This window comes from Phyllostomus hastatus, unplaced genomic scaffold (assembly GCF_019186645.2).
Source record: "Phyllostomus hastatus isolate PE091 unplaced genomic scaffold, TTU_PhHast_1.1 phas_contig_1048, whole genome shotgun sequence".
Taxonomy (NCBI): Eukaryota; Metazoa; Chordata; class Mammalia; order Chiroptera; family Phyllostomidae; genus Phyllostomus; species Phyllostomus hastatus.
Genome location: NW_025333513.1, coordinates 1,661,935 through 1,675,640, shown reverse-complemented (window position 1 = coordinate 1,675,640; position 13,706 = coordinate 1,661,935). Strand labels below are relative to the sequence as shown.

Here is a 13,706-nt window from a genome sequence, read left to right as displayed (position 1 = left end):
CAGTTTTGTGTAGAAGGCAGAAATAAGTGGGTTGGTGGTGTGACTGTGCTGCAGATGCTGGAGCATGTAGTCACAGGGTGATAATAATAATAGTAATTTGCCCTTTACTGGTGCCTCCATGCCCTCATCTCCAGGCGGGCATCACCACCGTGCTTTTGCAAAGGTTCACTGAGTTTGAAGGCCAGCAGGAAGTCAGCAAGGGGTCGTGCCTTCACATCTCTGGCCCATTAGGCCTGGAGCTTGCTGGTGAACGGGAAATGCACGAGGATGGAGACCTGACTCCAGCCCCTGCTCAGCCACAGACTCAGTGTGGACAAAAGCGCCATCTCTCTGGGCCTGTTCCTCATCTCTCACGGGAGGGCCAGTGCAAATCTTCCAATTCTGTGGCCTAAATTAATTTTCCAACTTAGAACTTAGAAGACACATGTTTTGCTAATGTATGCACCATTTGTGGCCAAACTTCCTCTGAACTTTATTTTTCCCATTATGGCATGATCTGAGTTTGACCTTTGGAAATTAAGATGTTAAATAAAAGAGTCATTTCTGTATATTTCACGTTTTATTCGCTGGAGGGGGATTTGCTTGGGAGAAGGTGATTTTCTTCCAGTCCCACTGCCAGGCCATGCAGCCTTCCGGGGCCTCCCTGGGGGTGGGCCTCTCAGTTTCTGCCACCCACCACCTTCTCCCAGGAGTGCAGTGGGCTGTCATTTGGCTATTGGAGAAAAGCAAAGATTTGCAGCTCAGTAGTGTCAACAGGCTTGCTTATGAAACCACCTTGTAAACCTGCCTGCAGGTCCCAGGGATGAGGGGCACCCAGGGATGAGGGGCACCCAGGGGAGGGGCACCCAGGGAAGAGGCACACCCAGCAGGGGTGTGTTTTGCCAGACCTCCGGAAGCTCTACTTCTAGCTTTCTCCGTAGCCTGGGGCAAGCCATTGAACCCCTTTCTCCACCTTCAACACTTCCTCCCTGCCTTTCTCCTCTCCTGGGGACTGTGAAAAGTAATAAGTGGCTGTTTGTCAGCCTAGACCTTGAACTGGGCAAGGCCAAAGGGGGCTCAGGACTTTGATGTGCAGAATGATGCAAAAAAAAATGCAGACTGCACTTTTTCCTTCAGAGAAATCACAGTGGTGTTTGGGGAGGGAATGAACACATTTGGAGCAGGGGAGGGTTGGAGCATTGTCATTTGCTGTAGCCCTCTGCCAGAAAGGTGTTTGGGCTCCGAGCTGGCGCCATCCAGGCCGGCCCTGGACATAGGGCCCTGGCTGGAAGCTGGGCTCCTCGGGCCCCAGCAGCCACCAGAGCCTGCCCTGCCCCATGATTAGGCTTAGTGACCGCAGGGCAGGACACACTTGCAGGAGAAAGCAGCTTCATGTTCTCAGGTACAAAGCAGACAAACAAATCACCATCCCCAAACACACCCCCCCCCAGACTGCTCGCTGCTGGAATGCTAATTCAGGGTGGGCGGAGGCTGGCCCTGTGCAGTGATGCCCACCCACCCTCCCGCTGTACCATCCTGGGTAGACAGCAGCACCTTGCTCAGCAGCCCTTCCACGGCAGCCCGGTACTTTTCCAGCTGCCTGGAGTTCATCCTTATTCCAATTTCCATGGGAGCAGTCAGCTGTGAAATAAGGCAGAGTTAACAAGAAGGGAGAGGCAGGGAGAGGGCCATTAACCTCTGGGTGCCCTACAGGAGCCATGCCACTCTGCTGGCCCCACCCTGCCCAATCCTCTGGGCTTCTAGGGCCAGCTTGGAATTCTGGCGTCCCCTCCATATCTCCCCCACCCTCAATTCCCCCCCCCCAGTTCTAACCAGGGGGCTGGGTCGTGGAAGCCACTGAGACCTTCTGGGAGGGTGATTAACAAACCTCCTCTGGTGGGGAAGCTGGGGCGGGAGGGGTGGAGTTGTCGGGAAGCCCGCTGGCTTTTCACGTGGGCAGGACACTCCCCTCCCCTGTCTCCTGAAGGGTATACCACCACTTGCCAGGTGCCATCCTAAGTGCCTTAGTATATTATTATTAAGCTTCTCAATAACCCTGTGATGTAGAGACTGTTAGTGCCCCCATTTTGCAGATGAGGAAACTGAGTACAACGTTGAATAGCTTGCTTTAGGCCACATAGGTGCTAAATAGCAAGGAAGAAGACAGTATACCCAGGGGGCCCATCTCCAGGATCAATGCCATCAATGCCAAGGACCACCAAGCTACACTTGCTCTAGCACTATGGGAACACAGGTGAGGCCCTAGAGGACCTGTCTGGAGGCTCGCCACCAAGAGAGATTTCCATGGCAGGGCCAGAGGTGCAGACTGACCTCGCTGTCCCCCAGAGCTTCCCAGTTCAGTGGTCTTGCTGCCAAACCACCTTGTTCCCCACCTCCCACCAGCCTCCGTGGGGCTGAGAAACGTGCTCCAGGTGCCTGAAGGGCAACCTTAGGTGCTCCTCTGGGTCCCAGCCCGGCCTCTGCCATTCCCCTGCTGTGGTTACACCTTTCTCTGGGCCTCGCCTTCCTCACTGTAAAATGAGGGCGCTGGACTGGATGACCCGTAAGGGCTTTCCTGGACTGCATGGCATAATCTAGGGAGATAGATAGGGCACAAGAGGTGCCTCACTCCAACAGCCTCTGGAGATGTTTCATTGGATGTAACGTGTACCGTGGAAACCTCAGTCGGTGCAGTAACTGCCTCTGCTGCGTGTGAGAAGGCAGTTTCCAGCCAGCTCCCCCTTTGCCAGCTGAATGACTCACTCCCAGTTCCTCCTCAGGGGCGGAAGGAGCTCCCCGCCCGGTGCAGCGACTGCACCAAGATCGCTTCCTGGGCCACAGGTCTGACCTCCCTGCTTGGGGACAGCATGCTGTGGCAACCCAGGGGGGCAGAAAGATCACTGGCTAGTGTGCAGGTGGCTGTCCAGTTCTACCCTGACCACTGTGTGACCTTGGCCAGGCCCTTGCTCTCTCTAGACGTCAGTCTGGTCCCCTCGCAGGCATCTCTGCAGGGAAGTGCCTTGCACTCAGCCCTGGGGCCTCTCCCTGCTCCATCCACCCACACCCACCTAACGAGCTCACTCTGTCCTGGACTGAAATCCCCTCTGACCTGAGGACTCTCATGGTGTGTCTCCAGCCCTGAGCTCTCCTGAAGGGCTGACTCGTGTATATCCACCTGCCTGGTGGCATCTCCCCCCAGATGCTGACAGGCATCCCACAGTTCACGGGTCCAGTCTGACCCTTGATCTTCCTCTTGTCAACCTGCAGCCAGCCATGGCTTCCCCGTCGCAGGAGTTCCTGCCCAAATCCTTGAAGTCAGTTTCTCTTTTCTCGCATTCTATGTATATTCAGCAGATCCTGTGGGCTTCTAACTCCAAAGTATTTCCAGAATCTGACCACTTTGCTCTGCCCCCACCATGACCACCTGGGCTGAACCACTGTCCCTCGGATACCGTTGCAGCCTCTTCAGTGGTCTCCCTAATTCCGCCTTTCCCCTTCAGCCAGTTCTCAACACAGAAGCCGAGAAGACTCTTTGAAAATGCAAACCAGATCATGTTCCTCCTCTGCCCAAAGCCCACAAAGGCTCCCAGTCAGCAGAGTGAAAGCCGAGTCCAGAGAATGAAAAGCCCACCCTCCGGACTCCCTCTCTTCTGGTGCTCTGCCTCCCGCAGTTCCCTGAATGTGCCCGCCCACTGAGGCCCCAGGGCCTTGGCCCTGCTCCTCCCTCTGCCTGGAATGCTCTTCCCCCAAACACTCTTTTGCTCCTCTCCCTCATTCTCTCCGGGTCTTCACACTGATACCCTCTAACCACGAAGCCTGCTCTGATCACCCTTTTAAAATCCCAACCAACCCCATCTGCTTTCCCTGCGTTACCTTCCTCCATTGCGTGTATCACCATCTGCCATACCACAAGGTTTGCTTGTTACCCTGCATGTGGCATGTTGCCTATCCTTCTGGCATCTGTTTCCAGCCGCCCACTGGGTGGGGGACCAGTGTGAGTGCCAGGAGGGCAGTGGGTTTGTCAGTTTCATTCACTACTCTATCTCCAGGGCCGAGAACCGGCCCACACACAGAGCAGGGTGTTCATCGCCTGCATGCGTGACTGAGTCACGGAGATGTGCTGGACACACTCGAGGCTCTCTCCAGTCTGGATGCTCTGTGCATGCTAGTGTGTTGCTGAAAGGCCCTGCGCCCTGGGCCTGCATATCATGGCTGCCTCCCGGGTTCCTGTCTAGGCGGAGGAACCTCGTCCTGATCACCTCTCTCCTGACCAAGGACTGTGCCTGCCTCCTGACTAGTTCCCTGCCTTCCCTCAGGCTGCCCAGTGGTCGCAGGTCCACCAGACTCTGCTGACCCATTGCCCTCTCTCAGGGCACTCTGGCCTCGAGGACCTGAAACCCAGCAGGTGCTCCCTGAGCAGGACCATTGTGCTTCAGCTGGGACGTCCCTGCTCTCACTCCTCACAGGGAGGAGCTCCTTCTCATCGTTCAGGCTTCAGATCCAATGTCCCCTCCTCCAGGGGCTTCCCTGACCCCTCCCCATCCAAAGCAGTGCCCACTGAATCTCGCCCGGCCAGGCTCTATAATACCTCCTTATTTGGTGCCTAAAATGGTTTAGTGTCTCATAGCTGGTGTCTGTCTCTCCCCCCAGGATGGAGTTCATTGCCTGAATGTCTGGCTCAGCACCGCGCCCAAGCGCATCCGGAGGCTGGCCGGCGGGGGCGGAGGGGGTCCCACACCAGGCTTCTCTGCATTGTCCGCTTGTCCGCTCACCCTGATAACTTGGTCTTCTTTCTCCCCTGTGGGCTCCGCGAGGTCCAGAGCACCCATCTCTTCAGACCTCTGCTGTTCACTCAGAGATTTCTTTTGCCCTTTGGTCCGCTCCTTTTCCTGGGGGCAGAGCGTAAAATCACACCTGCCCTCCTCCCAGAGGGCCCTTGTCTGGTTCTGCCCAGGGTGCCAAGAGGCCTGAGCTCCCCTCAGGCCACAAACCCCCTGCTCCCCAGGCGCCTCCTGCACGAGGAGTCTCGGACACCCAGCGGCCTGGGAAAGGTCCTGGAGCTGCCCCTAACCGGTCAGCATGGGGAGGGGCCCATTCCTTTGAAGTTGAACATTGCGCCCGGATTGTTACTGTTAATTAAGTTAAAATGTTGAAAATAATGGCTGCCCTTCATGCACATTAAGTGTGAAAATGTGTTTTTCTTAGCAGAGAGCCTACAAAAAAGGGTGGCAAGACAGCCTAGCCTGTGAGGGCACCACGGGGTGGCCCAGGAACTGGAGTCCCAGGGAGGTGATTTCTAAGGGGCAAGACAGGGAGATGAATTACGGAGGAAGGAGTTTGCAGCTTCTTCCTAAAGATGCCAGAGCCTGGCAATTACAGGGAGCAAAACCACACAGCAGATTAATGCCAAGCACCCTTTGGTTGCCCTTTTGCTAGTTTCTGTTCCACTGAGTTTGACCCCTCGTCCAGCCCCGGGCTCGCCAGGCCTCGCAGCACTCAGACCAGATGCAGTGCTGTGCTGGGTTCCCCTGAGGACACCCTTGGGGTTCGGTTCTGGGCCTGCCCTGAGACGGGGCAGTTCTAGAGCAGTAGGCTGTCTTTTCTGGAGAGGGAGTGGGCGGAGGACAGTGTGTTCAGGGTCCCCTGTCAGTTTCTCTGTCTGTCCCTGAGGAAGGCGGACCGGGTCCAGCCTTGCTCTGCAGGGGATGCCTGTCTGGGGCAGAGGGTATAGACACAGGGGCCACACGCCCTCCCAGGGACTGACTCCGGTGTTTGTCCCTGTGGGAGCCTCTGTCTCCCACCGGTGGGTTGTGAAAGTCCGGTCTCTTCGTCTCCTTGGGCGAAAGAGAGACCCGTGTCAGCAGACACTCAGAAACCCTGCATGTAAAGTGAGAGTCACAGGGAGGCAGGCCCAGCAGTCCAGCTGTCCTGAGGCTCTGCCGCCGGTTCACTAGGTCTGCCGTTTCCTCCTGGCCTCTAAACGGAGGAGTCTTTGCCACTGCTCCCCGGAAGTTGCCCCACCCAGTCCTCCTCCTGCTCTCGAGGCTCGAGGCCCGGGTGTCAGCTTTTCCCTGCAGGTTTCCGAACAGGCACCAGCCCGCTGCAATTTCTCCCTCCTCTGAACTCAGCACCTACCAATAGCATCACTTGTTGGCTAATTAATCATCCCCTGCCCTGTGACATCTCCCTTTTGTCTTCTATTGTTAGTGAATCTTTCACGTGTTTGTGTCTTGGCTCCTGAGCTGCCTTAGATTTCCTTGTATGTCTGGCCTCTCACCCAGTGTATTGACTTGTCAATTGGAAATTTCCCTGGAAGGATGAGCAGGAGTGGGAACAGATGTCACCCCACTGACACCTCTGAGTGGCACTGGTGGAGGAGCAGAGGAGGGCAGGGAGACAGCTGGCGTCTGGGGTTCTCCCGGGGCCAGGTCCTTCATGCCGTCCTCGGTGTCCCTGGCATAGCTGACTAGACATAGGTTTACTGAAGAGACACTCGTGCCTTAGAAAAACTAACATGTCTCCAGTGCTGAGCAGGGCAGTGAGCTGCTGGGCTGCGCTGTGGAGGGGAGCACGGAGATTTCTTACCTGCATCCTCTGGACCTCGCTGTAGGTGAAGATGGGAACGAAGGCTTCTGTCTGGGAGGCCAGCAGAGCAACAACATGAACCACCAGCAGGGCAGCCACAGTCTTGCAGGACACCATCCTGAGGCTGGACAAAGAGGAGCTCCTGTCCTGGGGTCTGGGGCAGTGGTGGACTGCTGCACCGGACAGAGGCCGGGCCCTCAGCTCGGGCTTTGCCTGCCTGTGGCTGTGTGATCTTGTGCGAGCTGCTTAGCTCCTCTGGACATGCGCCTGGTCTGGGCTTCACTAGATAAGCTCAGAGCCCCCATCTGCCCCAGAGCCGTGAGAGCTGACCCGGAGAGGCGCCTGGCCCCTGCCCACACCAGGAAGAATCATTCTACTTGTGGGCCCTTCTCTTTGTCAGAGGCGAGGTCTGCTGAGGTCAGCCAGGCTCCTGAAGTGTCAGGGGCCTTGTGTCTCCGAGAACAAACTTCTCAGTTACTAACAGAACTATGCCCCAAGACCTGGGGAACCCACCCTGCTCCTTCAGCCAATTAGGGCATTGAAAGGGACACACTTAGGCCCAGATGACCCAACTCTACATGGAAGCACCAGGCCAAGACCCTCGGCCATGTGGAGGCAGAGCCAGAGGGAGCAGTGTCCAAGCACTGGGAGTGGGGTCCCCACGCAGCACTCCAGGGCCAGTGCTGGCTCTGGAACCAGCCCCTCCCAGTTCCTGTGCATCTAATTGCCTGTTCGCTGCCATGCAGAAATGGCAGGGGGGCACCTGCTTCCTGCAAACTGCCCTGCAGGGTCCTCCTGCATCTCGGGAGGTGGCTGTGTCTGGTGGGCTATGGAGGCCTGGCCGGAAGCAGGTGGGCATGGTGACTATGGAGACTTGGGGAAGGGGTCAGCCTGCTGAGCTCTGGGCAGGGTCAGGAGGGTCCTGTGGGGAGGAGGGTGTGGTCTGCTGCGCGCTAGCCTCAGATGATCCCTTACATTGGTGCCAGGAGTACCATTCCTACCCCCTCCCACACGATCCTCACGTCCGTCTGGGTGCAGGTGTGATCTGGGGAGGGAAGGAGACCTGGGGAGGTAGAGGGGCTCATCAAAGGCAGTGGGGGGCTCGAAGCCTGGCCTTCTGAGGCCTGGTGCTTTTCCCAGCCCCTCACCGCATGTACCTTTGGTCACAGAGGCAGACTAGGGTGTCGCAGGGGCAGGCCTGATGAATGTCCCCGGGGCACCCATGCCCCTGGGCTGGGCGGACTGCACAGGAGGCGAGGGGCCTGGTCTCCAGCGCCAGGAGGGAAGACCAGGGCAGCCTCTGCTGCAGAAGGCATGGGGCAATTATAGGGTTTCAGATAACAAACTTCTGGGGGCCCATGGGGCCCCCCAAAGGATTCTGTTTAATAGGAGTGCCCTGCCTGAGCTGGCCTCCAGGCTTCTCCGCAGGCCCCACACTCTCTCCCTTTGGGCAGAATCTTCCGAGGCTGGTGTCCTGCCTCTGCCCGGACCGGGCTCCTCAGGCACCTAAAACCACCTATGCTCAGCAGAGCACTCCCTGTGCCTTCCTGCTACCCTGTTGCCCTGTCCTACTTTCTTCCTTCCTCTGGATGCAACTCCATGAGCAAGAACATCAGTGTTCAGACAGCCAAAGCCTCCCATGCTAGCTGCCTGCAAATTCCAGGAAGGTGGGAAGGACCACCGCCCACCGAAGACTGCCCCTCTGGTAGGATCTTGAGAGGACTGAGGACCTCGGGGTGTGGAGCTCTGAATCATGGCCCTTCCCTCTGTTCCTATCTTTCTGCTATGCATTCTCGGGGTGCCTGTCCCGTCCAGAGGACACAGGTGTGTCACATTTAAGGTGTCCCATTCCTTCATGGAGATCCCTTTTCCTTCTGGTGTTGGCATTTAATTCACTCCATAAGAGTCAATAAAAACTTGAAGCAAAAAAAGCAAAATCCATGTCACCTACATTCATTCATGTTCTGGAAGCACAGAGCTGGGGGTGGGGGCGGCTGCTCACCGGGCGTCGAGTGCTGACTCCTCAGTCTGTCACTGGGGCAGGGCTCCACCTTCACACGCTCAGCTCTGGCCCAGAGACGCCTGTCTGCTACCTGCCCCTCCATAGCAGTGCCAGCCCTTAGCCCCCGGGGGAGCAGCCTTTCCCTTAACTTCCCAGAGCAAAGCCTTCATGCCACGTGGGGTCCTGTGTTCCTGCTGAGTTTTTGGCTTGGGTTTCTGGCTGGTAGTCGGTGGTACCACTGACCCCACACAGCCTCTCTGTGGCCAGGAGTTGCACTCACCTGCTCCCCCTCCAGCCTCCGCACCTCAGGGCAGCCCTGCTTCTGCTTGCTCTGTGCACCTTTAGCCTGCTACCGGAAATCAGCTGGGGCACTCGGTCTGAAACCCAGCCGAGCATTTGAAGGTGGCAAAGGGACATAGGAGCTGGTCGGCTCTCCGCCGTTGTGCCCTGGTGGGGCCCGTGCTCACCACCTCCCCCACCCACTTCCCTCCATGGCTACTCACAGTGTGAGCGTGGTCCGCGTGGGCCTGGCGGGTCTCTCTGCTTGTCCCTTGGTGTCTGGCTGGCCCCACTGGCCCTTATATACCTCTGGGCTCCCCTCTGGAGCCCATTAACATTTGGCCACACCTCTGGGGGCTCTGGGTGGGGAGCCTGGATTCTTGGGGCTCACAGAAACAACGGCAGGGCCTGCAATGCGGTGGACCGTGGGGCTTTCCTGGAAAGGCTCTTCCTCAAGCCACAGCTGGGGTTTGGTGGAGGCTGGCCCCCACCGCACGGCACTCTCCTGTTCACTCCGGATGCCAAGCTGCTGCCCAGAGGGTCATTTTAACGAAAGCCCTTTCTTTTTTGTTGCTTAAATAGATGATGTTGTTGAGCATCTCCAGGCCGGCTCTGGTGATCACACTTTCTGTTGGCCCGTCAGAGCGCCGTATTAGGAAGATAACTCGCCTGCAGTCTTCCCCCGAAGCCCCTCCTGAAAGAAGGGGCTCAGTAGTGCATGGCAGCGTTTCAGTCGACTAATGAAAAGAAAAGACAGTCCAGACCCAGGGCTGTGGGGCACCAGAGGCCCCGTGGGAGCCCAGGAAATGCATAAGGTGTGTGGGACAGAAGGTTCATATGTCTGTAGCCTAAACGGAGAGACAGGACTCCCATCCAGGAAATGTGTTGTGGTAATTGTGTAATTCTAACAGCAAATTTACAGACTCAAAGAAGGAAGGGGTGGATGCGTTCTGGAGTCGGCCGGGGTTTCTGCTGCTGGCTGTGCTGTTTCCCCTGGGGCTTCTGGGAATGCTTGATGTGCGTAATCTAATTAAACCTCAGCAACCTCATGAGGGGTGCTCTTATTTCCCCCCTTTTTACAGGTAAGGAGACTGTGGCATGATTAAACCACTCCTCTGTGACCCCACTACCAAGTCTCTTCATATGAGGGTCAAGGCTGGATGTGGCCAGCTGTGGCAGAGGGAGGGAGTGGGTCACCCACAGGTGTGGAAGATGGCACAGGGTGGGGTGTCCCAAGAGGTCCCCTCTGTGGGTTGGGAGAGGGCCAGTCTGGGGTCTGCATGTGGGGGTGCTCAGAAACCAGGGGAGGATTTAAATTTGATGGTGGGGGGACCTGGGGTCCCCATGGTGCCTTGAAGAGGGTGCTGTGACGGAAGCATCATGCTGGGGCAGACGCCGCAGCAGGGAGGAGAGAGGCCGGGAAAGCAAGGGAGGCAGCAACGACAGACCTGTGTGAGGTCCCGAGGGTCTGGGCAGGCAGAGGCCACGTCCCCAGGTGCACCTCGCTGGCCACTAGCACCTTCCAGAGAGGCTGCCCCAACACCCAAATGGGGACCGCGTGTTGTCCAGGAACCTGTCCCCTGTCAGCCCTTCAGTCTCGCTCAGGCTTTTCCCCTCGGAAAGGAACAAAGACCTGCAGTGCTGCAAGCCCGACCCAGATAACCTCTGAATTCCTGGCTCATCCAGGCTTCCTGGCCACGTGGTCTCTGTATTCCACTCCCCATGCCAGGCTGGAACTCCTTCGGCGAGCTGGACTGCGCCTATCTCAAGGGACTCAGAGCCTGAAATGCCAGAGCCTGGAACTGAGCTGCCATCTCTTAACCTTGGCCTGACTGGAGCCTGAACATACCACCCATTTCAAGAAGGGCTTTTAAGATGAGGTCACAGACCTTAGTGGGGAGAAGGCAGCAGGAGGCCGGTGAAGGAGCCCCGGCTTCCCGGGCCTGGGGAGGCTGCGTCCGCGCTCGGACTCCTGCGTCAGGACACAACCACCCGGTCCTGCCCGTCTTCATACAGCTGCACGGCTGAGAGTCCTTTTTACATTTTTAAATAATTCAAAAAAAATCAAAAGAATAATAATATGTAGTGACTTGAATTTAGGTGAAATTCAGATTTCTGTGTCCATAAATAAGGTTTTTTAGAACATTCGCAGTCATTTGTGTGGGTCCACGGCTGCTTCAGGGCAGCAGCCGTGGGACTGGGGAGCGGCAACAGGGATGTAGAGGCCCACAAAGCTGAAAACAGTTGTTGTCTGGGCCTTACAGAGAAAGTTTGCTGGCTCCTGACCCCGACAGTGTCTGGAATATGCATGGTGCTCAAGATGTAATAAATGACAGCCAGACGTGACACCTATCAACTTTTCAAAATCCCTCAACAATCCTATGAGGTCGGTATGGCTATGATCCCATTTTACAAGTGGGAAAACTGAGGTGAAAGGACTGGTGTAAGATCACACAGCTTTTAACATGTCAGGGTCATTATTGGAACTCAAGAGTCTGGCTTCAGGATCCACTGTGCTTTTTTTTTTGCCTCTCAGTGTTTGCTGTGGGAGCACGTGGAAGTGCACGGCCGGAGAGGGCCCTCAGCACGGCCTGGCACACACTCCACAAACCTGCCCCCTTCCCCCGAGCCGTCCCCCCGCAGGTATCGGAGCACAATGAGTCTGCGCTGACCAGCGGGACAAACACTGGTATTCTTGCGTGTTTGTAGGCTTGGGGAGTCCAGACTGGACCCAGGAGGACTGCAGACGGTGGGCAGACCATCCACGCACCAGGGGAACTGCAAGGACGTTCCCTGCCGCCCTCCCACCAGCACTCTGAGACGGGTGCCTGGCCCTAGCCGGGCCAGTCTGGGCTCTGGTCTGGAGATGCCTCCAGGACAGTCGGTCTGAGAGGGGGTCAGGTGGCAGGCCTGCCGCGAGAGCCGGGAGAAGGGAAGTGCTACAAGTAGAGAACAGTGGGGGTCACTTTTCTGGGCATGAATGACATTGTCCTGGATCTTTCCTGTGACTCGGCCCTTCTGATCGGCCCTTGGCAGGACTGCGGTGTGACGTCGGCAGTTTGGTGTGGAAGGCAGGCAAGTCAACATTCACAGTGGGCTCCTCCTGGCACTGTGGCGGGGACTCCACCTTCCAGGGCTCATGGTGCGCCTTGGGGTCGCAGGCAGTGGTAGCAGGGACGCAGGGACCTCTCCTCGCGCCCCTCTCGGCTGCAGACCTTGTGGGTCAGCCCTTTTGGAACCGTCTCAGCAGGGACACGTCTTTTCTCCCCTCTCTGCCAGGTGCCCTGGTCCTCTGCGTGTGTTCCCACAGTCACGGCTGGTGCGTCTGACACGGAGAGCTGGCAACGACGGCAAGCCTGGTCAGGGCTGCCTCTCCACCATGCACGCATCTCCCCTGCACATGCTCATTAGTGGCTATTTCTCCTGCTACAAACTGAATACAAACATAAGCAAGGCATACTCTGACAGTCTCCATTCTTTAAATGGGAACTGCCATGCACGCACAGCAGAGGGAGCATAAAACCCAACCCACGTCTGGGAAAGGGAGTTCACAAAACTCAGAGGGAATGACTCGGACCGCACAGCGGCACTCGATGCCTCTTTCCCCACGATGAGCAGAGGTGTTCGTTAGCAGGTGAGCTCTCCTCTCCCTGTGACCTTGAAAACATTGTTTGCCGGGTTCTGCCATAACATCTTCATTAACGGCCCAGAACAGCGAGGCAATGGCATGGTAATTAAATTTGCAGATGACACTAAACTGGGAGATGTAGCAAACACCAGGCAGGACAGAGACCTAATGCAAGATGTCAGGGGTTTCGCACTCCAAGCTGGAAATGGCCAGGTGAGCTGCTAGACAGATGTCATCAAGGCCCCTAGGATGAGGGACAGAGGACCTGGTGGCAGGGAGGGGCCGGCAGAGAAGGCCAGCTGGAACTGGGGGCTCCTGGGGGAGGCCCAGGCTCTCACACACTGCTCTGTTTCCACTTCGCTCCCTCAAAGACACAGGGTGGCTGTAGAGGAAGACAGAGTTGAGAGATGAGTCCCGGGGTGCTGGGGGCACCAAAGCTCAAGGTGTAAGATTGAAAAGTGGAAGGTTTCAAAAGGTCAGCTTGCCCAGAACGCTGGTAAGAATAAAATGTGCGTTGCTAGTGTGAAACGAAGGCCCAGGAGAGGCAAAGAACCCAGCTTCTCAGGTGCGTGAGCCGTGGGGGAGGGCATGGAGCTGTTGCTCTGCTTGGGATTAAGGTCCCTGACGTCTCTCACAGAGCTAGATGCCTGCAGCTGTGCTCGTGGGCACAAATACCAGGCGATGGTGACGGCATTTAAAACCAGGGCAGGTGAGGCCCTGAGAGATGTATTTTAGGCTACAACTGTGTCCTGGCCCAGGGGACACAGGCTTTGCTGACCTGTGGGGTATTTTTATTCTTTTCCTTCTGTGGCTCAGGGCCATTTTCCAGAACACACAGATGACTTGTTGAGAAGTGACACACAGCCGACACTGCCACGCCCCGAGGTCCCTGGCATAGGAATCGGGTGAGCAGAAAAACACGCAAGCGCAGAGTCCCCCCAGCCTCGTTTGCCCTGAGCTGGGCTTACCGTCTGTGGTTCGTGTGTGCCGCTCGCATCGGCATTCCTGCATCTCCAGCTTCCTGTGGGGTCCATTCAGTGCTCGCCGACAACCTGGACCTGAACCATCCAATAAAATGCTTTCTTTTTCGGTGGCCTCGTGGACTGTTGACAGTGTGCACAGAACTTGGGGACTTGGCTGAGTTTTACAACGGCATTCCTTGCTGACTTCCCGGTCAATACTTCCCCGGGTGGTTAATACACTCCCAGAAATGTCCCAGTCGCCAACTTGCTT

At 56.7% G+C, this 13,706-nt stretch overlaps 1 protein-coding gene across 1 annotated transcript; it reads right to left on the bottom strand.

The window, feature by feature from the left end:
- Positions 1 to 558: 558 nt before the first annotated feature.
- On the bottom strand, positions 559 to 9,113 carry MLN (motilin). The gene is made up of 5 exons (XM_045835661.1): positions 9,070 to 9,113; positions 6,565 to 6,688; positions 4,752 to 4,868; positions 1,534 to 1,620; positions 559 to 712 (listed from the first exon to the last, which is right to left on the bottom strand). Exons 2-5 carry the CDS (start codon positions 6,679 to 6,681, stop codon positions 659 to 661), a joined length of 375 nt encoding a protein of 124 aa, XP_045691617.1. The 5' UTR covers positions 6,682 to 6,688; positions 9,070 to 9,113; the 3' UTR covers positions 559 to 658.
- Between the last annotated feature and the right edge of the window lie 4,593 nt (positions 9,114 to 13,706).